General features: G+C 35.1%; 4 protein-coding genes, 1 long non-coding RNA gene, 1 other non-coding gene and 1 pseudogene across 12 annotated transcripts in view; 1 reads left to right on the top strand and 6 right to left on the bottom strand.

Annotated features, from left to right (window-relative positions):
• Positions 1-258: 258 nt before the first annotated feature.
• LOC102606397 (uncharacterized) lies at positions 259-870 on the bottom strand. Its single transcript, XR_001473152.1, has 2 exons — positions 710-870; positions 259-485 (listed from the first exon to the last, which is right to left on the bottom strand). It is a non-coding gene; the product is annotated as an uncharacterized lncRNA (long non-coding RNA).
• Positions 871-2,451: 1,581 nt separating this feature from the next.
• Positions 2,452-18,150, bottom strand: LOC102606056 (probable U6 snRNA-associated Sm-like protein LSm4). The gene is made up of 6 exons (XM_015307528.1): positions 18,056-18,150; positions 17,893-17,970; positions 15,498-15,537; positions 15,177-15,335; positions 14,938-14,952; positions 2,452-2,664 (listed from the first exon to the last, which is right to left on the bottom strand). The coding sequence occupies exons 1-6, from the start codon at positions 18,092-18,094 to the stop codon at positions 2,657-2,659; spliced, it is 339 nt and encodes a 112-aa protein (XP_015163014.1). The 5' UTR covers positions 18,095-18,150; the 3' UTR covers positions 2,452-2,656.
• LOC102579071 (uncharacterized) lies at positions 2,671-7,953 on the bottom strand. Of its 7 annotated transcripts, none has more exons than XM_006344614.2 (8): positions 7,629-7,953; positions 7,452-7,508; positions 6,222-6,273; positions 6,008-6,066; positions 5,798-5,843; positions 3,318-3,470; positions 2,988-3,012; positions 2,671-2,878 (listed from the first exon to the last, which is right to left on the bottom strand). In XM_006344614.2, the coding sequence occupies exons 1-6, from the start codon at positions 7,752-7,754 to the stop codon at positions 3,328-3,330; spliced, it is 483 nt and encodes a 160-aa protein (XP_006344676.1). In that variant the 5' UTR covers positions 7,755-7,953; the 3' UTR covers positions 2,671-2,878; positions 2,988-3,012; positions 3,318-3,327. The 7 variants fall into 7 exon arrangements, with proteins under 7 accessions (XP_006344676.1, XP_015163012.1, XP_006344675.1 ...); XM_015307526.1 differs by having other exon boundaries at positions 2,671-2,871; XM_006344613.2 differs by having other exon boundaries at positions 2,671-3,012.
• On the bottom strand, positions 8,936-14,145 carry LOC102580044 (heparan-alpha-glucosaminide N-acetyltransferase-like; annotated as a pseudogene).
• Positions 18,151-20,690: 2,540 nt separating the features above from the next.
• Positions 20,691-20,762, top strand: TRNAE-UUC (transfer RNA glutamic acid (anticodon UUC)). Its single transcript has one exon. It is a non-coding gene; the product is annotated as a tRNA-Glu (tRNA).
• Positions 20,763-21,290: 528 nt separating this feature from the next.
• Positions 21,291-25,613, bottom strand: part of LOC102578400 (F-actin-capping protein subunit alpha) — a 7,960-nt gene continuing 3,637 nt past the window's right edge. The window contains exons 4-10 of the mRNA XM_006344611.2: positions 25,046-25,110; positions 23,920-24,081; positions 23,548-23,626; positions 23,227-23,304; positions 22,104-22,178; positions 21,925-21,960; positions 21,291-21,744 (exon numbers count right to left, since the gene is read on the bottom strand). Coding sequence (XP_006344673.1) covers positions 21,637-21,744; positions 21,925-21,960; positions 22,104-22,178; positions 23,227-23,304; positions 23,548-23,626; positions 23,920-24,081; positions 25,046-25,110 — 603 coding nt within the window. The 3' untranslated portion in view covers positions 21,291-21,636. The remainder of the gene's footprint in view (positions 21,745-21,924; positions 21,961-22,103; positions 22,179-23,226; positions 23,305-23,547; positions 23,627-23,919; positions 24,082-25,045; positions 25,111-25,613) is intronic.
• LOC102605943 (uncharacterized) overlaps positions 25,051-25,613 on the bottom strand; it is a 21,247-nt gene continuing 20,684 nt past the window's right edge. The window contains exon 8 of the mRNA XM_015307522.1: positions 25,051-25,133. The gene's annotated coding sequence lies outside the window, so the exon portion shown is untranslated. The remainder of the gene's footprint in view (positions 25,134-25,613) is intronic.

Here is a 25,613-nt window from a genome sequence, read left to right as displayed (position 1 = left end):
TTTGGACCCCCTTAATAAAATTCTTGGCTACGCCACTACCTACAAATAAAGAAGCAATAATCATATCTTTTGGAAAATAATAGATAAAACCAAATGTTTGCCTCCCTAATCTTAAGTACAGAAATATTTACTCGTGTTATTTAACATTCTAAGTATAAAGTGAAAGGCGTCTTTAACTAGATATCCAGCTTCTTGGATTGGGTAAAGAAAAAGCTAGCTCAGTTTTCATTTAAAATAACACACATACTGAGGGCCAAATATTTTCAAGACACGAACTCTTACATGTCATCAGAAAGGAAAGAGAGTGAGCATTTCAAGCCTACATACATTCATCTTAAAGTAATAACAACTGGAAGCAGGCCTTTTCTCCGGTAAGTTGCTTTATAATTTGAAAGTAGAAACAAAATTAGATACAATATATCTAGATTGTCATCTGGCTTCTTTGTCTCTAAATGACGATGATTAGCCACGTCCACGGCCACCACCTGTACAATAAATACCATCCAGAATCATCTGATTAGCAAATGGCTATATAAATATTGCGTTCACAAATATACTTGAGGACTGTTACAACATAAAGAGACTTGCTGTATGGAGACTAATTTCAAGTGTTGAACATGGTCGCTGCGGATTGAGACTCAGGGATACATAAGCTTTAGCAGAACGAGAATAAAATTACATTATAACTTGCATATTGAACACTTCATACCTTTTCCACCAGACTTGGCACCAGGTCATCCTTTGCCCCGGCCTTTGGCACCTGCATCTTCCATTCCACGCCCAATGTCTTTCGCCTGTCTTCCAACAGCACCTTCATCCCTACCTCCTCTTCCCCTTCCTCGTCCACCGATACCAGGTGGTTTTCTATCTGCAAAAGGATTTAAAAATATACTAATTAAGCTGAATGCTCAGACACTGATAGAGAAAATGGCCAAATGCCCCTCAACGTATATTCGAATTTTTAACTACACACTTAAATTTCACGGGAGTCCTATCAGTCCCCTGAACTGTTTAAAGATGAAATAATTATACCCTTAAAAGGACATAACCAGATCTATGGTGGCATGTGAGTTTCACGCGTTTGACACCTCATCAAATATTTTTAATTTTTTTTTTATATATTTATTTACCCTTTTCTTCTATATTCTTACCCATCCCTTCACACACCCAAAGTACTTTCACCATTACTAGAACACCATAAGTCCATGAAATTGGGTCTTTAAGGAAGAAAGGTGAATAATGATTTCAGAGCTTATCCAGAGATATTCGGGTTTTGCTCATTTAAAACCTAAAAATCAAGTTTAAAAAAAATGAAGGCGGGAGAGAAGACGAACATGGAAAAATATTGCCATTAATGGTGGTCACCGAAGATAAGTAATCCTCTCAAGGAAGATGAGGAGGAGGAGCCTACGATGTCTTCCACATCATCATCGATTGCGACAACAATTTCGAAGAGAAAGAGACTGGCTCTACGACGATTGATGAATTAACGAGATTAATAGCAACAATGTTTGAGATATAGTTGATTGATTGAGATTTGAGATTGATAATTAAAGGATCTATTAGTAAAAAATAAAAATCGGTGGGTTCAATTGGATTTGAAGTAAACCCATATTGATTTTTCTCAAATCGAATCCAAAGAATCTTGGGGTGATATAAATATATGTAAACTTATCTACAATTGATTTAGGTTGATTTATTTTGCAAGAGTTTTATATGAGTTTGAAATTTGTTTGGAATCAACAATAGTGAATCCAGTGAAGATGGGCAGCAAGACTTAGAGGTGGTGAAAAATTGAGAGATTTGTTTATATTGTTGGGGAAGAAAGAAAACAAATAAGAAAAATAAATAATTAAAAATGCATATATTTATTGAAAAGAGATTAGAAATAAAGTTTTAATAATATATTTGATACTCACACTCCCAAAGAAAGTGAAATACACTCACTATGCCAGCTAAGCATTTAAGGAGGTAATAATTTCAATTTTAAACAGTACAGAGGGGTGATAGGACTCCCGTGAAGTTTAAGTGTGTAGTTGAAAATTCGGATATACGTTAAGGGGTCATTTGACCATTTTCTCACACTGATTCTAGGCTAGTAGGGCAGTATTTGTAAAATCAACAAACCCCACATTGATCCAATAGCTAATTAGAAGTTGGTTATAACAATTCCTGATAATTAATAGTCCAAAGTAGTACCTACACGGCTTTTTGTTTCTTCTTGAACGTTATCAATCACCTGGAAAATTATAACATAGTTAACCACAAAGCACTAAGAGGGATTATTAACTTGGTCAAATGAAGAGCTAAGGGAAGACTAAGCTTCCAGAATTTATAAACTACTGCAAACTCAGTCTCCAACCCCAGTGATAAACTCAGCTTCTAGGATTGGGTAAAAGAAAGCTAGCACAATTTTCATTTAAAATAACACACATACTGAGAGGCCAAGTATTTTCAAGACACGCACTATTACATATGTCTTCACAAAGGAAAGAGAGTGAGCCTTTCAAGCCTACATACATTCCATCTTAAAATAATAATAACTGGAAGCAGGCCTTTTCTCCGATAAGTTGATTTATAATTTGAAAGTAGAAACAAAATTAGATACAATATATCTAGCTTGTCATCTGGCTTCTTTGTCTCTAAATGACGACGATTAGCCACATCTTCTGCGTAGTACTAACACAAACTTGTCCTCGGGATACAATATATTGTTCGGGAAAGGTCCAAATATACCCTCATACTATGCGAAATTAAGCATATTTTCCCTCCGTTAATACTTCAAATCACTAATGCCCTTAGCGTCAAATACTTGGTCCAAAACATGTTGTGCAAGTCAGGCCATAAAATTCTCTCTTTAACCCCACACTCCTGCAGCCTTCGGAGATATAAAGTTAGTAATAGAGAAGTGACTACAACAACAACATACCTAGTGTAATTCCACAAGTCGAGTCTGAAGGTAGGATGTATGCACATCTTACCCGTACCTTTGTGGGGTAGAAAACTCTCGACCTAAAAAAAAATTAAAGGGCTCTTTAGTCACAGTTAGCATCGATGAGGATGTACCAATTTACAAACAATGACAAGGCATTTTGTTCTAATACAAAGCACTTAGATACAAGATCCAGTTTTGACAGAAGCTCAAGTGTTTTCTTCCAAGTTTAAACATTCCTATTATTACAAAGTAAAAACTATATATTTTATCAAAAGAGAAGTCACCAAAGCAATGAACATGCATCTTTTGAATTGACAGTTGCTCCAACTATATATAATTCGTTGCAAAATTTGAAGTAAAGTTTGGCTCTGATTTTGTGCACCTCAAGTCAATCAGGTGAGTCTTTTAGGTTGAACACTAGAAGTATGGGCCTCCTCAATACGTCTGGTAAGCAATGATATTCTGTAATGTGAGGCACTTGAAGCAGTGTAATATGAAGTCATCGTAAGTTGAGTAAACCTTAGAAGTGCATATCCTGTAATGCAAAATCTGGTCATTTACACATCGAAAATTACTTTCATAAATAAGATTAAAGCATGGAAAAAAATCTTTGATTATTGTCATTAAAGTACTTTCCAGTGAATGTAAAAATGAGTGGCTACTTTATTTTCCTTTAAATGGCACTTTCCCATGAATTATTCCTTCAAAATATTATAAAGAGCCTAATTTATTGATATACGAAATTCTAGTTTTGAAAAATAAAGTGAAGAAATACTTCTTTGGGACAAGTAGGGAGAGAGGGTAGGCAGGGCCTGCTTTTTCAATCAATCTCCGGGCGCTCGGTGCCGAGCACATCTAAGAGAAAAAATAGAAAAAGAAGTGCATAGATTTCAATTGGATACCCTTCTTCACCCACCCTAAGCAAGATCAGTTCAGCAAGCCAATTCACGCATATGCTGCAGAGTACTAGCATCAACCCTATGAGCTAACTTGTCCCCTGGATACAATATATTGTTCTGGAAAGGTCCAAATATACCCTCATACTATGTGAAATTGAGCATATTTTTCCTCCGTTTATACTTCAATTTGCATAAGCCTTAACATCAAATACTTGGTCCAAATACGCCCTTATTCTGCTCAATTGCGCATAGTATTTGGACCAAGTATTTGACGGTAAGGGCATAAGTGAACTAAAGTACTAATGTGGGGTAAATCTGCTCAATTTTGCATAGTATAAGGGTATATTTGGACCTTCTCTGTATATTGTTTAAACTTGGTACCAAGAATAAGTACGACAAAGCGATAACTAAAAAACTAAGTCTAGTAAAGTCAGTTATGTCTACAATTCTCCAAATTTAGAAGTATTTGAATCTTCAGATCCTTGATTGTGCCTGGCATGACACTATTGTTCACTGACCACGCCTCTTATTCAAGTGCTCAACATTTCTTATCGTGAAGAGAAGATGCTCATATCTTGAAGAAGACAATTAACCTTAGCATAACAGAAAGCTTGCTCAACAATGATTTGAAACTAACAAGTTCGAATATATGGCATATATTCAACAAAATACGGGTACCAGAACATGTGCAATTTTCTTATAAGAAAAAAAACGGGTACCTAAACTGTAGAAGACACAAAATTTGTGGACTACTCCACTTTTGACATTGAGCTGTAAGGAAGGAAAAGGTGCTTAAATTTATTATGTGCATAGATTGCAGTTTTTGTGGCTAGTTAGTTCACATGATTTGAGAATGAAATTGTCAACCACATGGCCACAGAAGCTACAGGTGTGATGTAACATTTTCTTCTCTTCGAGAATTATTTCCAGGTGAGGCTCATCTACTTTTCCATCAAGTGTCATAGCACTTCCTTAGTGCTGGTTTAGACATCAGTCATACTCATCATAACAACATTCCCAGTGTAGTCCCATAAAGTTGGGTCTGGGGAGGATAAAGTGTATGCAAATCTTACCTCTACCTCAAGGTAGAGAGGTTGTTTCCGATAGACCTTACCTCTACTACAAAGTGGGGTTTAGACATCAGTCATTCAAAAATAAAATAAAAGTCACCCTGCTGAGCCCACATTATATTATTACCACAATTACCTTATTTGATCGATTAAGGTACACCTTTAAAATATGACAGATCAACACTAGAGGGGTTATTTCTGATATATGTGATAGTTAACTTCTCACTTGATGGAACATGAAAATACAAGACCTTTCAAGAACTGGTGATATCTCTCACCAAAAATATGTTATTTCCATCAAAAAAGTAACTGGAGTAAGGTTGAACAGGAGCGAAAGCAGTTTTCATAAAGTTTAAAGAATCAAAGTGATTCTACTCACCAGTTTAAAAAAAAAAGTGATTCTACTCTACGTACAACAAGAAACAGATCAAGGTATGTCTTTTTGATTAGAACATTCTTTTCACATCCATTATAAATTCTGATTCTTTACAGGATATAGTTGAAAGCAATGTTCATTAGAAGTAGATAAGCAGGGAGTGAAAATATCACCAACAATTATATACTTGCGTAAAACAGAAGATTATACATTATGTTTTCTTGAATACTCAAAATACTGATGGGATAAAGTGATATCCAATTATATTAAGATAGAGAAAGTAAACTAAAAACAAGATACCCAATATATATCCTAGAAAGTAATTATTGCATTAATCTTCAAATTACCAACTTTTAAGTATTGGTGCATAGGGAAGTATTGTTGTTGAGGGTTACTTTTCAAAAAAAAAAAGTTAATATGTTGAGTGTCATGGCAACTTTATCATCAATTTATAACACAACACATGCTAAATTTAAAGAATGAAGATTAGAATGAAATTAGAACTTCATAGAATTACCTCCAAATGTCGCGCTAGCTGCAGAGAACATGAGTAGTGAAGGAAGCTGCAAGAACAAAACAAGGGGAAAGGTGAAGCATTAGATAACATATCAATTGTATACTCAACTTTACATAGATTTGAGTACAGCACAAAAATCAAGAATACAATGAATAGGAAGAAGAGAGAAAGAAAAGAGTTTAAGATCAGAAAAGTGGATTAAGTGCCTACCCCTATAACAAATGGAAGCCACTTTGGACCCTTCACGTGTCTCTGGACAAAAGGAATTCCTGAAAAGTACTAGCATTAAGACTTCAGCTATGAATTCATTAGATAAAAGAGAGGGAAGTATTTAGTTTAAGATTTCAACCACGATTTACTATAAGGAGAGTAATACAATAAAGAAACAAAGATAAGCACAGAAGAGATGATTAATTAATCATGCCTGTATTGAAACCATGAATTGCACTGAGCAGTCCACCAATTCCAGAGCCAGCCTACACAAAGGTAAAGAATATTACTTTAACTAGTTGGTAAAAACTCTTCATATTATGATTGCGCTATAACTCTGTTCACTATGGGTTTATTAGCCTTGTCCAACCGATTATAAAAATTATGATTAGTAAGACAAGGGTAAAATATTCGGTTTCAGGTAAAAGATAAGTCTTTCAGATTTTCAGGTGGAAGACATTCAAAAACGGAATTCTTTCAGGGTTCACAATAGAAACCTTCCTCTGCATTGAACTCAACTAAGCTCAATTCCAATTTACTATGAAACAAAATCTTGAAGTTTTGGACATATACAAAACATTCATATAACATTAAGAGCTCTTCGGTATCAACCACTTTCAGCATCAACATGGTGTGATATTGTGCTTTGGTCCAAGCCTGCACGATTTCCCAAAAGGCCTCACGCCATTAAGACTATCCCCATACTTTTTTCCATGATCATGGTTTTGGGCTAGGTTACCAATATCAAGAGGAGGATTCAACAACTTATAAGTAGCTTACGTTTCTTTTTAGCTACCAGTATGGACTTTGTTTACACACACACAACAATTTCCCCCATTAGCTATGTACCACATGATCCATTACCATTCATGGGCTAATTCGGAGCTGGTCCCTACACCATCACTACGTCATCTCCCTACTCGTCTCGTAGTCATTAGGTTAAACAACTGAAAGATACACTTAACATGTGTGATATTGTCCACTTTGGGACAAACATGTACAGTTTCCCTAAAAGGCCTCATACTATTAAGGGGTCACTTGGTTGAGAACAAGTTATACCGGAATTAATCATCGTGATATAAGTTATTCCACCGTGTATATGAGATAACTTATCCCATCACTAAGGTCTAAATGATGGGATAAATAATCCCAAGACTGCCTAATACCTCTAACCAAACGCAAGATAAAATAATCCCGCATTTTGTTCCTAAGATTATTATACCTTATGTCTCACAGTAAACGACTCCTAAGATAACCAACACTTATCATTAGTAGCTTACTTTTTATTTTCAACTACCAAAGTGGGACTTTGATCACAAATACCAACACCATTCAATCTTAAAATTTGTGACTACTTAGGTAAATTTTAATCATAACAACAGATTTGGCTAGTTCGATCTTGCAGTTCAAATACCATTCGAAACATGTAATATAGCATACTAACCACAGCCGTGAAATCATGTAGAACAGGAGTAATCACCCATTCTCCACTTTTCTGCAACTGAAATCAAACAGAAACAGCACAAATTACTAGCTAGGCATTTCATCAAGCATGTACTAGGCAAGATGTGGACAATTACAAAAACACAAAAAAAAAAACCGACTAGAATATGATACATACTGAATTGGAGTTCAAGAGAGAAAGACAACGAGGACATCTAGCACAGCCGAGGCCAGGTTTGATTGTAGGATCATGATGGAGATTCCCTCTCTTCAGTTTTTCTTCGTATACCTCTCGTGTTCCCATGTCAATTGAGGGAGAAGCAAAAAAAGAGAACCTTTCAGCTCGTGTGTAGAACTACGATATAAGATGATTTGAGATTGTGCCTGTAATGGATGTTGGACTTGAGTTTTTGAGCATTATGGCCCAAAAGTTGGAAAATAAAAAAATATAATTTACATAAATCTCACAAGACCTAATTACATTATTTTTCTACTCTTTTCTAAATTACAAAAATCCCTTAAAATTTATGGACTTTCGGATACATCATTGGACTTCCGAATACATAGGAGAGGGACGTATTCAACAGAGGAGGGATATATAAGAGATGGGATACGACATTTGGATATGTAGGGGAGGGATGTATCCGAGAGGGAAGGGATGTATCAAATCTAATCAACAAATCTTAATTAGACATTCACTAAAAGGAACTAATCCGTTAGAGCAAATATTCACAACAATGAATGAGCAAAGGCAAAATCAAGAGATACCATATCTTTTTACGGAAACTAGCAGTAACATTATAATTTTATGAATCAAGTCAACAAATCCAATCAATTACTAGTATAAGCAGACATTCACGACTAGGCAAAATGAGCAAATGCTAGATCTCTACACCTATACTACTTACAACTATCTAAACCTAATAAATCCAATCAACAAAAACAAAACAAAACAGACAAAGTAATAGCACCTATTGACAATATAATCATACAAAAAATGCTCAAAATTAAGACCTAGGCAAGTGCGAGGTCGACCCAGAAGGCAAACCCGCTGGCAAGTGATTTCGAACTTGAGACCTCCAACTTTTGGGACTTGCAAAACATACATCTTTTTTTGTTGGTTACATAAATTTGCAGTATCCAGATACATAAAACTAGGATTTCCTAAATAACATGAGGCACAAGTCTAGCTAAACTAGAAGCAACCTATATCAAGACTTTTCAGATCCAAATTACTCATATATGGCTCTAATATACAATATTAGATCATAAAGCAAGGTCAAAAACATTGAGATCAAATCCTCTACAAGACGGTGTTAAAATCTAAGAGCCAGATTAGTAGATCTAGTTCCTAAATTCCCAATAAAAAAGAAAAAAGAGACAGCACCGCCTTAATAGTTTAGGGCCTTTATGCAGACCACATAGTCAGTAACATCAGTCACAAATCAACCAGATCGTATTGACAGCTTCAGATCAAACATCAAATAAACAGAAAACTGCGCAAAATTCCATTATCGTAAAACAAAAGCGGAATCATCAACAAGCGCCAATCATCCAAGAAAGATTCGCTAAACAGAATACTGAAAAAAAACTACTCTAACTTCAATATTACAACTTTCTACCAAAAATTTAACACAAAACATAACAAAGAGAGAAATCAAACTGAGATCCATGTCTAGCTGAAGCTTTTTCTAGTTTCAAGTACATACAATGCTATATCTTATCTTAAAATAACAATCAAGCAAAAGAGCAAATTTCATCAGAACTAAAGCTTCCAGTATACGCCTAATCGATGAAGTAGGCCAGCAACAATAGCCCAAAACAATATCTCAGCAAAGATGACATAAAGAAGTGTTCCCACTCTTGTTGAATGCCACACTCCAATGAAGATGTGCTTTTTGATCCAATATATCTGCAAATGTTGAGTAAGTTCAATCAGTTTACTTGCACAACTATGAACTCGTACAGGAGAAAACATTGAACTGAGTTCACTTCTTATTTTCGATCCTATCTGTCAAAGATTGTAAGCAAAACCAGAAGCAACAATTGTCGTATGGCCTATTTAAGTTTTGACAACTGGCTGCAGAAAGCAGATGGCTAGAGGCAGATGTACTGCATAAGTAACTTTGTCTGTGCTAAGAAATTCACCATGTAAGTACAAATTTCGAACCCAGTAACCTATCTGTTGTGGTAGAATTTCAAACTCGAGCCCATGATGTTCAAATCCTGAATCCGCCTCTGACTATTTGTATACAATGGACTGCATCATATCAAAGTGAGGAAGAGATGAATGAAATACCAGTGTGTTATGAGGGTCCTCGTAATACCAGCCATTGATGAAACCTGCAAATATTCCTGCGGCGGCCATTACATAAACAAGCATCGCATTCATACCAATCCATTCTAGTGGAAGAAATATATACTTCAAGTTCAAAATGTCAACCTGCATTCCAAAAGGACCAAAAGGAAAGGATCAGGATTAGAAGTTTGTGAATCTTGCTACGGTGATGACACATCAGAATGTTGTCATTCTAAGCTTTTCTTGTTAAAAATACTCATTCTGTAAAGTCTCAGCTACACATTCTCCTGCTCTATATCATCCGGTACTGATTGATGAAAACATAAAACTTGGAACATTTTCCATCAACTTGAACCTTGAGATTTTTGTTTCTAATGAATGACCTTGCATTTCAGAGGGAAGTGTGATTTAATCGTAAAAGTCTAGAACTTCCAAATCTAATGTTTGTAGCAAGGAACATATAATAGAAGTGACCAGATTTTTGGACAAGACTACTGTACCAGAATGTAGAAAGCAGAGAACACTAACGCGGCTGCTCCTGAGGTTACACAGACATAGCTGAAGGTGTATAATTGCTTATTTAAAGGAATAGCTGCATTCAGCACCATCGAAGGAAAAATGAGGAAGAGAAAAGAAGATATATCCAGCTTTCGAGTGCATTTCATAAACTGCGAATTTTACCATCTGTGAAGTGGAGAATAATTACCTAAAACTAAAAAGAGCTATGCCCATGCCAATCCAATGCAAAAGTCTGGACGAGTGATCCTGGAGTTACAAAAATTGGAATATATCAGTAACTTTGCTTTAATTTGGTGAGACGGTCAAGTCTAGAAGATTTTGACTTAACCTTCATATGAATAAGAACATGCCCAAAATGAACTCCAAGGACCGTAGAGAGAATAGCAGAAATTGAGCTGTAGTCATAAGTAGAAGAATTTACCAGACAGGGAAAATTGAACATTGGTAAGTAGCATAAAAGGTATTAGACTTTAAAAACTTTTATTAATCAAGCAACTAGAAATCCGAAGATAAAGATTGTATTGATGATACGAGCACACAAGACTTTGACGAAAAGAGAGAATTGATGATACGAATCCTACCTCAGAATTCCTTCAGGTTCAAAAGGAGCCCAACACCATGATGGAGCATCATCCTTGAAAGGTCCCTCATATGGAGAATTTTTAGTGCAAGACTGTAGAATAAAGATCCATCAAAGGTGTTACAGATGAACTTAATCCGGTGATAATGGAGATGGCAAATCACAAAGAACAACAATAGAGGGAAGATATAATTTTTGTGAAGAACCAATCACCTTGGATCTCTTCCAAGCTGGACGTGGATACATGTGATTGATTCCAAGTATCTGTCTGTCAATATAACCCACTGCATTGCAAGGAGGATCAAGATTTCCTCTCACATTGCAAGTTACCTAATACCAAAAGCAAAATCTTTTGACTTTAAATATAGAAATATTAAAGGTAACTTTGGAACATGGACGAGGGAAACTCACGGTTAAAGTCTTTCCAAAATCAACACTGTCCGGGTTCTGGACAACAAAATTCCAGTCAGGAACATATGTTCCGTATAATGTGGCCAAGTAAACTACTAAAACGCATGCTCCAATAACCCTGAAATCATGAAGAAATGTTCAGTACTAACTTGGAGATCCTTAATGCTATCACCACTTTAGAAACACCAAAATAATACTCACCATTGCCAGCTGTATAACTTGAAAATAGAGAACCATCCCGTTGGTAGTTCTTTGGATTGGGCTTGTCTTGTTGTTATTTCTATTATGGCCACAATTAAGTAAGCGAGAGCAATTCTCTACAAAGATAAGAAGCAGAAGAATTATCACCAACACAAGATATTAGCATTCAAAAGAGAGACAGAAAGGGGGGTGGGATTAGAAACTGTTACCTGAAGGATGCCACACAACCTTATCATATTCATGTCAACACCATATTTTAGCTTGTCAAGATCATGGAAATAACCCCCTTCACAATTGAAAGGATGAGGTTAGACTTCTAATAACTTTGGGAAGAGGAAAGATGAGATGCAAGACCAGGTTTAACAAATGGATTCCCACTTGGTTGAAAGTTTCTATCTGAAGCCAAACATAATTCTGTTTCCTAAAGGAAAGCTAATCAGTAGATGTCATTACTGATCATTCGTTCTGGGATAGGTGTCCATTAGAAAGGAGAAAGGGTCTGTAGATTCATTAGAGCTAAAACGTAGTTACAACTTATTAAAATCACAAAGGTTGGCAGAATCACAGAGAAAGGGCTAATAAAACAATAATCCCCTAAGGATAATACGTGTGACTACTTTAGGAGATCCAATATATGAAGTTTTGAAGGAAATTGTAATGCATATGCATATCAAGAGTCAGACCAGGGCGAAATGGAAGAATGCACTTCAACAACTCAATGTCTACCCTTAGTTTTGGTTTAGCTATATATAGTATTGAATTGCTGATCTATTCAGGTTGTATTGTCTAGAAGGCTATAGGTTAGTAGATTTTGTTTGTATTATGAGCGAGTAGTTAGTCCAATACTACTTTGTTTTGTAAAGAAACAATTTTGGTTATGAATGAAATATGCAGGTTACCAAAAAAAAAATAAAAAAAATATATGTTTAAGTCCTACAGAGCTATTCATCAACTTCTAAAGCACAACATCAACTAATTACTATGGATGTTATCCACTGAAGACAACCTAAATTACTTTTTTAGATTTGCAACACATTATGCATTCAGTCAATAGCATTAACGAACTGTGAAACGTCACCAGATAAAGGGGAAAAAAGGCTACTTCCTTATTTCAGAAGCTTGTAGACACTGTAAGTCCAACACTCCTCCTAGATTTTCTATGATATATTGGATATGAATAGAATGCATCTTGCATGGAAACATGAAGGGAAGAATAACATAAAAGGAAGGAAAGAAAGATAACTGACCTTGTAAAAGGAGGCCCCAAAATAGAAGTTTGAGTGTCCTTAGAATCACCTTTCTGATGGCCACTAGCTTTTCTGGTATTCTCTACACAATAAGTAGTTAAGCACCAATGAGTAGGAACAATTACCCTACTTTATCCTCTTAAGGATGGGAAGAAGAAAAAAGAATGCGAAGCTAACCTTTAATGCAAGTGCTATGGCCATTCCCACAATAAACAGAAAGAATGGCATCACAAAATCTGCAAGATTGCAACCGTTCCATGGCGCATGCCCGATCATAGGCCATTCTCCTCCCGCATCATCAACCAAGACCATCAGCTACAAATTCGATAAACCTTTTTCTGTCAGGAAGTTTTAAAGGCAACAAATTCGATGTCTGAATTAGTGAACATCCCAATGTACTAAGCAGGTTACTATAATCTAGTCCAAGCAAATCACGAGACTAAGGAGATGAATTCTTAAGATTATACAAGAGGTAATTAAATAAAGATAATGATTTAAATTCATTCAGGAAGATAAACTCTATAATTTGCCAGGTTTCATTAGGGGACAAGACAAATATGATACAGAAATCAATCTCCTTTCTTTAAAATAATAAAAAGGATACAAAATCAATCATGTTATAGCATGAATACTTTTTCTAGTGAAATCTTCAACTCCTTACTGGTCAACAGCTTGCCAAGAAGGTTAGAAACGAAGACAGACTTCAGAAGTTTCATACCCTTAAGATCTACAAGCATAACATTCATAAAATTATCAAGGTATTGTTTCCCAAAACTACAAGTATTCAGAAAAACAAAACAAAATTCTAAATTTGTCCCTAAACTTCTGTGTGTCAACTATTTTCTTTTCTCCAGATCTCAAGACACCTTCCAACATTCCACAGCAAGGTAACTACTAAGGGTGGTACAGAGGAAAACATTTTCCAGAAAATAAGTCATTTTCTAACAATCAAACACCAAATGATATTCCCCTTTCACTAAAAGGGGTAAAACAACTTTCTTCATTTATCCATTTGAAGTAGTTTCTAAATTTTAGTAAGTATTGGATAGTGACACAATTTCTTCTGTTTAAAGAATCCAGGTCATTACCTGATCTGATGAATCTATGAGATTTTCATTGTCCAAGTAGAATTATAATCCCATTGTTCCAATCTTCGCCAAGTAGGAGAAGGAAAGGTCCATAAGAAGAGAAAGATGGTCAAACTTACTGCAACAGTGAGGCCTCTGAAAATATCAAGGGAAGCAACTCGCTTTGTCTTTTGAGGCTTTACTTCTTCTTCTTCTTCTTCTTTCTCCATTTCTTGAGATTCAACTATCACATGCTCCATATCTATTTTGATGCCAGCCATCAACTACACTAACAGCTGATGATGAGGAGAGAAATATGTCTTAACACAAAATGATATTTAATTTTTATATAGCAACATTTTGTCTGCATCCCATAATTAGTTTGTTTTTATACTAAAGAATACGTGACTGCCTTGAAGTGGCTTCAATTATTGGATAAGTTTTCTTTCGTCAAACCTCAAACAAACAGGAATTATAAAAGAAAATACAGAAAAAGGTACTCCTTTCGTATACATTGTATCCAAGTGAATTCACATGTATTTAAGTACATTACAATTCTCTCACTCTACAAATACATGTATCTAGTGTGATTCGCTTGTATTTGAAATACATACGAATCTCGTTGACCTCCCTCACCTATCTCACTTGCCTCTCTCATAGCAAATATACATGTATCTAAGTGTAATCATATTTTCAATGAGAACTCATCCAAATATGGCATTACTTGAAACCTACAAATAAAGAAGCAATAGTCACATCTTTTGGAAATTAATAGATAAAACCAAATGTTTGCCTCCCTAATCTTAAGTACAGAAATATTTACTCGTGTTATTTAACATTCTAAGTATAAAGTGAAAGGCGTCTTTCACTAGAAATCCAGCTTCTTGGATTGGGTAAAGAAAGCTAGCTAAGTTTTCATTTAAAATAACACACATACTGAGGAGCCAAATATTTTCAAGACACGAACTCTTACATGTCATCAGAAAGGAAAGAGAGTGAGCATTTCAAGCCTACATACATTCATCTTAAAATAATAATAACTGGAAGCAGGCCTTTTCTCCGGTAAGTTGCTTTATAATTTGAAAGTACAAACAAAATTAAGATACAATAATATCTAGATTGTCATCTGGCTTCTTTGTCTCTAAATGACGACGATTAGCCACGTCCACGGCCACCACCTGTACAATAAATACCACATCCAGAATCTTCTGATTAGCAAATGGCTATATAAATATTGCGTTCACAAATATACTTGAGGACTGTTACAACATAGAGACTTGCTGTATGGAGACTAATTTCAAGTGTTGAACATGGTCGCTGCGGATTGAGACTCGGGGATACATAAGCTTTAGCAGAACGAGAATAAAATTACATTATAACTTGCATATTGAACACTTCATACCTTTTCCACCAGACTTGGCACCAGGTCCTCCTTTGCCCCGGCCTTTGGCACCTGCATCTTCCATTCCACGCCCAATGCCTTTCGCCTGTCTTCCAGCAGCACCTTCATCCCTACCTCCTCTTCCCCTTCCTCGTCCACCGACACCAGGTGGTTTTCTATCTGCAAAAGGATTTAAAAATATACTAATTAAGCTGAATGCTCAGACACTGATTCTAGGCTAGTAGGGCAGTATTTGTAAAATCAACAAACCCCACACTGATCCAATAGCTAATTAGAAGTTAGTTATAACAATTCCTGATAGTTAATAGTCCAAAGTAGTACCTCCACGGCTTTTTGTTTCTTCTTGAACTTTATCAATCACCTGGAAAAGTATAGCATAGTTAACCAAACAGCAGTAAGAGGGATTATTAACTTGGTCAAATGAAGAGCCAAGGGCAGACTAAGCTTCCAGAATTTATAAACTACTGCAAACTCAGTCTTCAACCCCGGTGATAAAAATGCACTATTCAAACCAATAAACACAAGTAGGTATGTCCATATTTTAAAATATATATAATCAAGAATATCTACAAAGCTTAGCCTCTCAGTAAAATAATGTTGCAATACTAAAGTTATTCCATGTATAAAAGAACAGGCAATCTGCATTCTTTTCCATTTTTATAGAAGTGAAAGTGTAAATCTGGCATTTACATCTGAAAGGATATAGGGGGTTTTCATTTTACAGCTACTTCTATCTGTTAACATTATGACTTTTTAAAAGAAAATGTGAGCTGCCCATGAAAACTCTTCTCACCTACCTCTCCTTTTCGAACTCCCCATCCCCCATGTGTCCAAACAAAGGAGAAGTAAAGAAAATTAGGATAACAGCTATATTCAAACATCATCTGCCTTCCTAGCTAGTACTGAAAGCCCACACAAACAAAAAGAAAAGCATCTAACAGAGGAAGCAAACACTGGGAAACGATGGTTCCTGGCACTCCTAAAAGATCAACAAAAGGATAACTTCCAAAACTCAAAGGTCATTCCTGAATCAACTATGAATGTGTGGAAGGCGAATGGACGAGAGAAGCTAGGATAACTTCCCATATGTGCCTGTCATGAGCTATAAAAAAAACAGGGTGGAAGAGTGTATAATACGCTCTAAGAAGAAAATAAAAGCAGAAAGCAGGCGCAGCCGCTTTATTTAGTCAAAACTGCAAACGTTAGATTTCACATGGAAGCTCGTCATTGCTAAAACAATCTCTCATTGCCATCTTCATAGAGTCGCACTCCTACCTAAGGTGTCAGATTCATGGTCCATAGGGAGCACAACAATGTCTGATTTGGCTAAATTGCATCACATCAGCGTAATCAATTCTCCTCTTACAGGAATGTTCTACTCACAGTCACGGGGAAATGAACATACAGTGGACTACAGGCATGCAAGAAAGAACAACATCAATAGTGGTTCAACCTTGTGATGTCTAACATTTTATATTTTTTTTAGTATAGGATATCTGATATAAAATAAGCCAGTACTATTGGAAAATAATTACTTAAGAACTAAGAATTATCTAACTTCTGAATCTTATATGAAAACCACTTGGCTACACATCTTATTTTTATTTTATTTTTGATTTGCACCGGGTGTCCGAGTCTCTTTGAGCCCCGACTAATCCCGGGGGTGCACAGGCCCTCGGAAGGCTACACATCTTATTTGAGAAGAACACTATGTTCAAAGTCTAAAACACTAATGTTCCAACCACAGCAATGATTTCATTTCAAGAAATCTATTTTATCAGTAGAAAAGAGGCAACAAGAATATTGGATGCATTTATATTTAGCCTTTAGGAACATCAGAGTTGTGTTGTAAGATCAACCTTCAGTTCCCTGCATTATTGCTCAGACATGTGTTACTGCTAATACCTCTTTTAACTTTTCTACCCGGTTCTCTATTCTTTCCTGCTCTGATTCCAAGTATGTCAAGGTAAGTTTAGCCCCATAGGCCCAGACACCACAGATTAGCTAGTAACATAACTTCAGCCTACAACAGCACAACTGAAACCCACCCCTAAAAGCCCCATTGAGTGAGTAACCAGACAAGTATATCCATAAGTTTGGTCACACCAAGATTAGCTAGTATCTTGATTCCACCTACCTACATCAAACCAAACCTACAATGCACCACCATAAAGGTGTAAATGGACTGTCCTCCGTTTTCTGTACAAGATGTTATTAAGTAAATTAAAATGTGTCCTCCCTAACAACTTAAGCTTTTACATCAGATGATCACACATTTCACATCTCAACATGGTGCAATTCTCAACCCACCCAATATCAGAAAATAACTTCTGTGTGCTTGGCAAGGAAAAAAGAATTCAGGCCTGTACGTTAGGAGGTGTGTAAAAAAATATTATTGTGTATATTAACGTGTACTCTCTATGAAAACTAGAGATTTTTCAAACTCGTTGTCATGTTGAGTGATAACACTAAAGCAAGTAGTTTAGTCCTAGGTACTTAAGTAGAAACCTCCATTCCACAACTAGTATACAAATTTTACAGTCACCCCTGCAAAGCAACCATTTAATAATACAAATAACTACTACAAAATAGGCACCCATCTTCTGTTCCCTTAGTACAAGGTCCAAACATGCCATACACACTATGTTGCAAGTGAAAAACAAATAATACTACACGAAAGCATTATTAATCATAGTAATTAAGAAAATAAACTAACCTCGTCAGGAACTCTAAGATACTTAATGGTATTGCCACGAATATAACATTCAGGCATTCTCCAAAACCTATCTCCATCCTGCATTAATTTTTCAAAAATCAGGTGGTCATGCACCAATACATTTGAAAACCTAGCAATAACATATTAAAAAACAATGAATTACCTTTGACGTACAGATAACTTCACGAAGATGGATATTCATCCAAGTATCACAATTCACCAAATGACCATTATAAGTCTCTCCATTTTTTAGTCTCCACCAACTGTATTAGAAACAAAAGTTTACCAGATTGAGATAATTGAACAAATACAATAATCCCATACGAATTCTCAAAATCCCTCGAATCTCATGGGCTCCAAGGACTTGTGGCATATTTTGGAGATACAATATAAATATGCAGAAACTGATAAACTATACCAACAAAAAATCTGTTGCCTTTAAGAATGTTAGCCAAAAGCCTCAACTAACAACAGGACAAAACATGAAATCATTATTGTTATTCTCCCTCCAATTTCCCAAACAGCTACAACAGGAGAATTACACTCCTGTATTCCTATAACTACTTTATTCACATGGTTTGTTGTTTTTGTATGTTATTAATAAGTTCGGGTTCATTCAAAACATGCAGCACTTGGAAAAACCTAATTGATCTAACTGCATTACCACACCGAAAAGAGTTAAGATCAGACTAAACAATAAATTAGGAAGAGAGAAAAAAAAAAAAGGAGACACTAACCCTCTTCCACATGAATTCAAAAGCTTACCATGGGATGCCCCTGTGCAGTCTTGAGCAAAGAGAGGGGGAAGCTGAGACAGAAGAAAAATAAAAATTAGAGCTTCATAAGAACTCAAAACCCTAACCCTAACCCTACAGCTCAGAAGGCGATTGTCGCTAAACCTACCATCTTTAGATGGGGGAAATTCCGAATTCAAGATTGCCTGCAAAAGTCAAAACACAGGAATTACCAATAAAACAAAAAACTGATCCCGAAGAATTGCACATACACAAAAAAAGAAAACTTAAATCTGTAAATTCTCTCTTTTTTACATTCAAACCTAGACACCGCATGAGTTTATACGCAATAATCTTTGCTAATACATATAAGATATTCAAAGCCTTACCTAGCTTGATCTTCGTCTTTCTCCTCCCTCTGTTGAAAAAAAAAAAACACGAAAACTTAAGGTTCCTAGATTAAGCTTGAACTGTACCAAGTGGAGTCCAACTTTATTTTAAATTGAAAATTTTCTGTTCTACCGCCGTTAGGGCTATGAAGTATGAATTGGGTGGGCTCCACGTTTCATAGGTTGTAAATTGAATCGCCTACTACTTTCACTTTCACCGTATTTTATACATCTCCAAAGACTCCAACCATATTTTCTATTTTAGTTTCCAAATATATAATTTTTTATTTTTCAGAAAATTAACTTCAACTCAATTTTCTTTTATTTAGCAGATCAACTTCAATTCGATTTTTTATTTTATTCTCTTTCTTTAATATTATATTATTAATTTTATTTCATTCTTATTTTTTTATTTCATAACATAAATTATTGTTTTTTTCTTTTCCCAAATAATCATTTTATATAATTTTCATGTGATATAATATTTTATTTTTAAAATGAAATTATATTTTATTTTAAATTTCTAAATAACATAAATTGCAATCAAATATTGTATAATATACAAATTAATGCACAATTCAAATAAAAGTGAAATCATTAGTGAAATACAATTACATAAACGTTACATAAATACTCAACTTTCAAGATTATTATGTTACTCCCAAAAATGCTCTGATAATGCATTACGGAGTTCAAAATTAACATTTTTATCCTTAATTTTTTATGTCTAACTAAAAATTGTTCAAATAAGAGATTTTCATCTACCGTCATTTTTGTTGGTGCAATTAGAGTCAGCTACATCCAAACAACGAGACGGTGAAAGGCTAGATGGATATATCAAACTCAAGGAATTTATAGAAGAAAATAAAATTTTAAGGAAAAATTTAGAGGCTATTAGTGATCCAAATGTTCGTGATTACATGCAACAAGAACAACTATGAATAATTGAAAAAAGAAATCAATATGCACAACCGCAATTACAACAATTTTTAGGATCATACATTATTATTATTTTCAGAATATTGCTAAATCTGAAAATGATCTACTGGATTACTAAATATTGTTGTGATAAATAAGTTATTATGTTATTTATTGTATGTTATTTTGTATTTAAATTATTATCTTATGTATTGTATTGTTATCTTGCATTTAAATTATCATCTTATGTATTAGACTTTTATCTTGTATATAAACTATTATGTTATGTATTGTAATTTCAAATTAGAATTTTCATCTTATCATTTTAATTGTACATTCTTTATAGTGAAAATTAATAATAAAATCAAATTATATTAGTGAGGAAAATTAAAAAATATTGAAATATTGTTAATTCGGAATGAATATAGTATATGTTAAATAATATATTTTTAAAATATTATATTACATTTAAAAAAAATCAAATATAAGATATTTAAGTAATGACATTATATGTAAGTAATGTTAATTACAAAATAATAAAACTACTATTCACCTCTCTAAAAATAAAGAATAGAAACTAAAATAATGAGGGGTTGGAGTGCCCATTCTCTATTTTTACTCTCTAAATATTGAGAATGAATAGTAAAATAGAGGTGGGTTGGAGATGGTCGCATGGGACAATACGGGCAAAAACAAAATTGGACGATAGTTCGTACTTTTGTGTTAAATTGTTTTAAATAGAACAAGGTACACAACATCCGTTATCGTCCAGCGGTTAGGATATCTGGCTTTCACCCAGGAGACCCGGGTTCGATTCCCGGTAACGGAACTTTTTTGTGTGACCTCCGAAATTTTCACGTATACTTTGTACAAACTTAAGCAATTGTTGCCTTATTGTTCTTCTTATTTTATCTTTGTTTATCATATTTTATCATTTACAGTACCTTATTTATTTTTCTCATTTTATCTTTGTTTATTATCTATTATCTATTAATTATACTTCATCATTTATAATACATTTTTAGTTATTCATTTTCCCCTACCTTTCTTAAAGGTTTGCCCTTCAAATTGGTCATATGTGATACACAAAATGATACAATCTATCCAAACTTGATGAAAATACAATTCAATACACCATAATTGTCCTTCAAATTGGTCATACATGACAAACAAAATGATACAATCTATCCAACCGTGATGACAATACAATAGGATAAATTATGAAATGATATAACAACCATCCAAACAAAGGTTCACAGATTTTATGATCCAACAAAATCTTAAAGGGACAGATTAAATGAAATTACAACAAAGTTTGAACATTTTGATGGTTGGATTCACCTCGACCTTTCAAACGTTTGAAAAAAGTAAGTACATTATAACAACTAAAAAGTATCATTCTTTACCAGCATTGTTCAGTCATTCCAAGGTTAAAAACCATGATGAAAGACTTCCAATTCAGTACTTTACAACTCTTCTCAGCATACACAACTCTCTCAGGCCAACTGGCAAATTAACAACTAAGGGGCAGTTTACACATTAACAAACATGGTAAAATAACAGAAAATGAAAATCCCTCTCTCAAAGGAATACAATAGGGAGAAGACAACAAATAGCCGGAGACGGCAATCTCAAGTAAACTCGCTTGTCATATCAAGAATGGTGTATACATGTTCAACTTGTATAAAAGACATGCAATGTTTCTATTTTCCAATTCCAAGTTCTTTTTCGATGTCTCTTGTAAGGCTAAATTGTGCAGTGTTGTGCCATGGGAACAATGTACGAGTAACGGGAAGCTTCCTCCGCAAGTCCTGCAAAAGATAAGAATTTATTTATTTGCATCCTTTTCATGGTGCAAGGTGGTGAGAGGTGTTTCTCCCAGCCAAGACAATAGTGAGAAAACATGACTGCTGTGAGATTGTAATGACAAGCACTCATGCATCTTTCATTTAAAATATTTTGACTTAAAGGCTTTGAAGTTGAAGGAGTACCTTGAAAGTGGTATCAGGCAATTTCAAGTAAGATGTCTGCCAGTAAAAAATCGATCAGTAACTTGGAACAAAAATACCGGCAACAGAGACTTAATAGAAAAGTGGTGGCAGGCAAGGGGGAAGTGTTAGGTGACATGATAGAAAGAGGGGTTGAATGTGATGCAGGAACAACTAAAAACCTGAAGAGAAGCCAGATACTCAGTCTCATGGTGGCGAATAATGTTGACCAAGGAAATTGCAGAATCATCTGGGGACTAAGAAAGACACCACAGAATCAGTAAATTCAAACTTAAACCATTTAAAGTATAAACAAAATCACAAGAGAGACTTGATCAAACTTTTATTTCTTCGAGTTAATAAGATTGTTCAAGAAAAAAACTTCTCCTTTAGCTTGACCTTCAAATTTTACACTAGTTAAGCAAATAGGATTTCCAGAAACAGTTGTCTCACTTTTTATTCTTTCTGGCTGTCTGACCATGCTACTTCTTTTCTTCCCTGTTCGATTACCAATCAGATCACTCAAGATGATTTTTTTTTTTAATTCTAGCTTTAACCTTTTCCAACAATAGACCAGCAAAATATAGGATTTCCAGGAACTGTTGTGTCTCACCATTTATTTTCTTAACATGCTACTTCTATTTCTTCTACAATATGATTTCCAATCAGATTGCTTAAGGTACAAAGTGTTGATATTAATATGACCTTCAATCTCTACACAGGTACACAAAGTAGGATGTGCAGAAGCAGCTTGTTTAACCATCCTAGTGCCTTCTTACTCTCATTGAAAGTATAAATTACGGACAAATCGCGGAAAATGAAAGAAAATTATGAAAAAAGCTATCATAACGGAAGTCTGTTCTACTGCTAAAGTTGGATAGTAATGCTTATAATTTTGCTCCAGACATGGTAATCTGGAAACAATACATGCCATGAAGTTGAGAACTAACAGACTTTGCTTATTGAAAACAAGTACCAACAACCACAGTCTCACACTGCAGAAGGGAGGTGAAAAATAGCTAAACTCAAGACCGCCCTTACATTTCTTTTGAGAAAATTTATCATGACTTATTGCCAAAAGAATTAAACTCTCATTGCATTCTCCGAGTACCTTCACAAGGCATCAATCTACAGTCTCTATGTGCTGTTTTGAAGCGTTAACACTTAGCACTGGTTAAGAAACAAACAAAAGAAACGGCACAACCTACAGCAGAGAACAGCTGCTATACCCTTACGAGTTAAGACCAGGAAAAGGACACGACAACAAAGCAAAGAGAAGTTTATGAACAAACTATAGTCACTTACCTGAATTAGCGTTGTATCCTTACATTCATGTTTTGCATCTAGCTGAACATTTCCCTCTTCAAAGTAATGGGCGCCAACCTGAATACAGAGCAGGTAAAGGATATACAAGTTTGAATAATTATGCTTTTGATACAACACCAAAGCAACAACTACCCTCACCCCTAAACTAGAAGGTCGGCTCAATCCAAAAAGAATAATTCAGTAGAGTCTACATTCATGAGTAGAAGTCAGTGAAGAAACCAGAAAACTGTGAAGGGGAAAAAATAAAGATCAGGAAACCAAAAGGCAAACACTATATGCTCACTGTTGATGAACTCATACCTGCATCTCGCCTCTCACTTCTACGGATTGAATTTCATCCTTAAATTCAATATTCCATATTGATCGCCAGCTTCCATTGCTACAGAAGATGCATATAGTACAGGTTCTTTAGACAAAGCTATAAGAAGTATCAGTTGACCCAATTGACAAGTCAGACGTGCTATAACAAGCTATCACTTGACGCAAGTGACAAGTGTGAAGCGGACAGGAAAAATAGGCAATAGAATCCCTCATTCTTTGTTTATATATAGCAACCTATTACTTCAGTATCTGTTTACAAGTTCTGCACCACGATAAGTATACCTATTTAGGAATTATGAAGGGAGTGTTGCACAAATTAGTCAGAGTTAGAGTTTTAATAATCTAACACACCAGAAATTCTGAGGACTATGTCTAGCAGCTGAAATCACCACAACAAGTTCAAAGTCGAATCCTGGCTCTTCCACATCCTTTCCCTTCGTACAGTAAACTGAACAGATGCCTTTTGGATATGTTTCACTCACATACTTCATAATTTCAGCATCCATGGCAGACCTACACAAGAATTACCATGATTAGGAGAATTTGGCAAGCAATGGTAATCACAAAGTCAGTACTCATAAACAAAGCCCCTAATGAGAAGAATAACTAACCATGTAAAGAAGGGAACTACTCACAACAACAACAACATACCCAGTGAAATCCCACTAGGTGGGGTCTGGAAAGAAGGGAACTACTGACATAAAACAAAAACATGATTTTTATCATCTGCATGTCAAGCATTAGGAACTATTGAAGAATTCACTGCGCACTCAGAATATAATCCCTTTTTACTCTTAATGCCTCCCAATAATACCAACTTTAGGTATCTTACTACCACTTTAGTATCTGACATTGATGTCATTACCCATTAATTTGGAGACATCTGTTCCTCACCGATAAAGATGAACAAAAAGGTAAACCAGTGTATTATGAATCAGATTTCTTAATGGAATAAGCACACACATGAATCATGATGTAGGATAGCTTATTAACACTTGAGGTGAAGATTACTAAGAATATTTCGAAAGATAAGGCATAGAATGTAATATCGAAGGACAGAGAAGAAATAATACTGATTAAGAAGAAGAGCATCTATATAGGAGAGATTAGCCTAAACTATTTATTTTCAGACTGATTTCGGTAAGCGCAGACCAAAACATGCAGCTTTTCTTTCAATTAAGCCGGAAAGAAAATTTCCACAAGAAATGCAACTGTTCTAGCATATAAATCATCTCAACCTTAAACTATATTCACAACTACGTATCTGAGTGCCGTCTGAGAACTGAGGTTGAATTTGCAAGTCTTGTTGAGCATGGTTAAAAAATAAGCCAAATTAGGCAAAATAATTGTGAATGTCATAACATAAAAAAACTTCAACATCTCAATGGAGAAAACAGAATGTGAGTGTAACTAAAAAGGGAAGAAATATCAAAGATATTAAACTGAGAAATATATCTCATACCCTACAGATGCTTACCTATACTCTTCCACGAAAGCAGATGGAAGTTCTTCATCTCTTGCTGGCCTAACGTCTTTACAAACCTAGAATGCAGACATACCATGAGCTTACAAGAAGGGAGCATAAATTATTACACGGCAACAATAACTAGGAAAAAAAAAGAGAGAAGGGAAATACATTTAATTTCACAGGCCTTGAATTATGAATAAACCCATGCACTTGTTATATTAAGCAGAGACTTATTTCACTTTTCCAATCTATTTACATGTACTTCATCGCATTAACAAGAATAGAAAAGAAATGCATGTTATATGAAATTCAGCACCGTAGACTAATGAGGATTAATTTAAAACCATGGACCAGTAGAAGAGATTTATTTTACTTTTCCAAAATTGGTATTCACTCCATCACCAACAACAACAACAACAACAACCCAGTGAAATCCCACTAGGTGGGGTCTGGGGAGGGTAAGTAGTACGCAGACCTTGCCACTACCTCGTGGAGGTAGAGAGGCTGTTTCCAAGAGACCCTCAGCTCAAGAACATCAAATCTAAGTGACAGGAGAGATATATGCAACATAACAGCC

Source organism: Solanum tuberosum, unplaced genomic scaffold (assembly GCF_000226075.1).
Source record: "Solanum tuberosum cultivar DM 1-3 516 R44 unplaced genomic scaffold, SolTub_3.0 scf00060, whole genome shotgun sequence".
Classification (NCBI taxonomy): Eukaryota; Viridiplantae; Streptophyta; class Magnoliopsida; order Solanales; family Solanaceae; genus Solanum; species Solanum tuberosum.
This window is presented reverse-complemented; position numbering and strand designations above follow the sequence as displayed.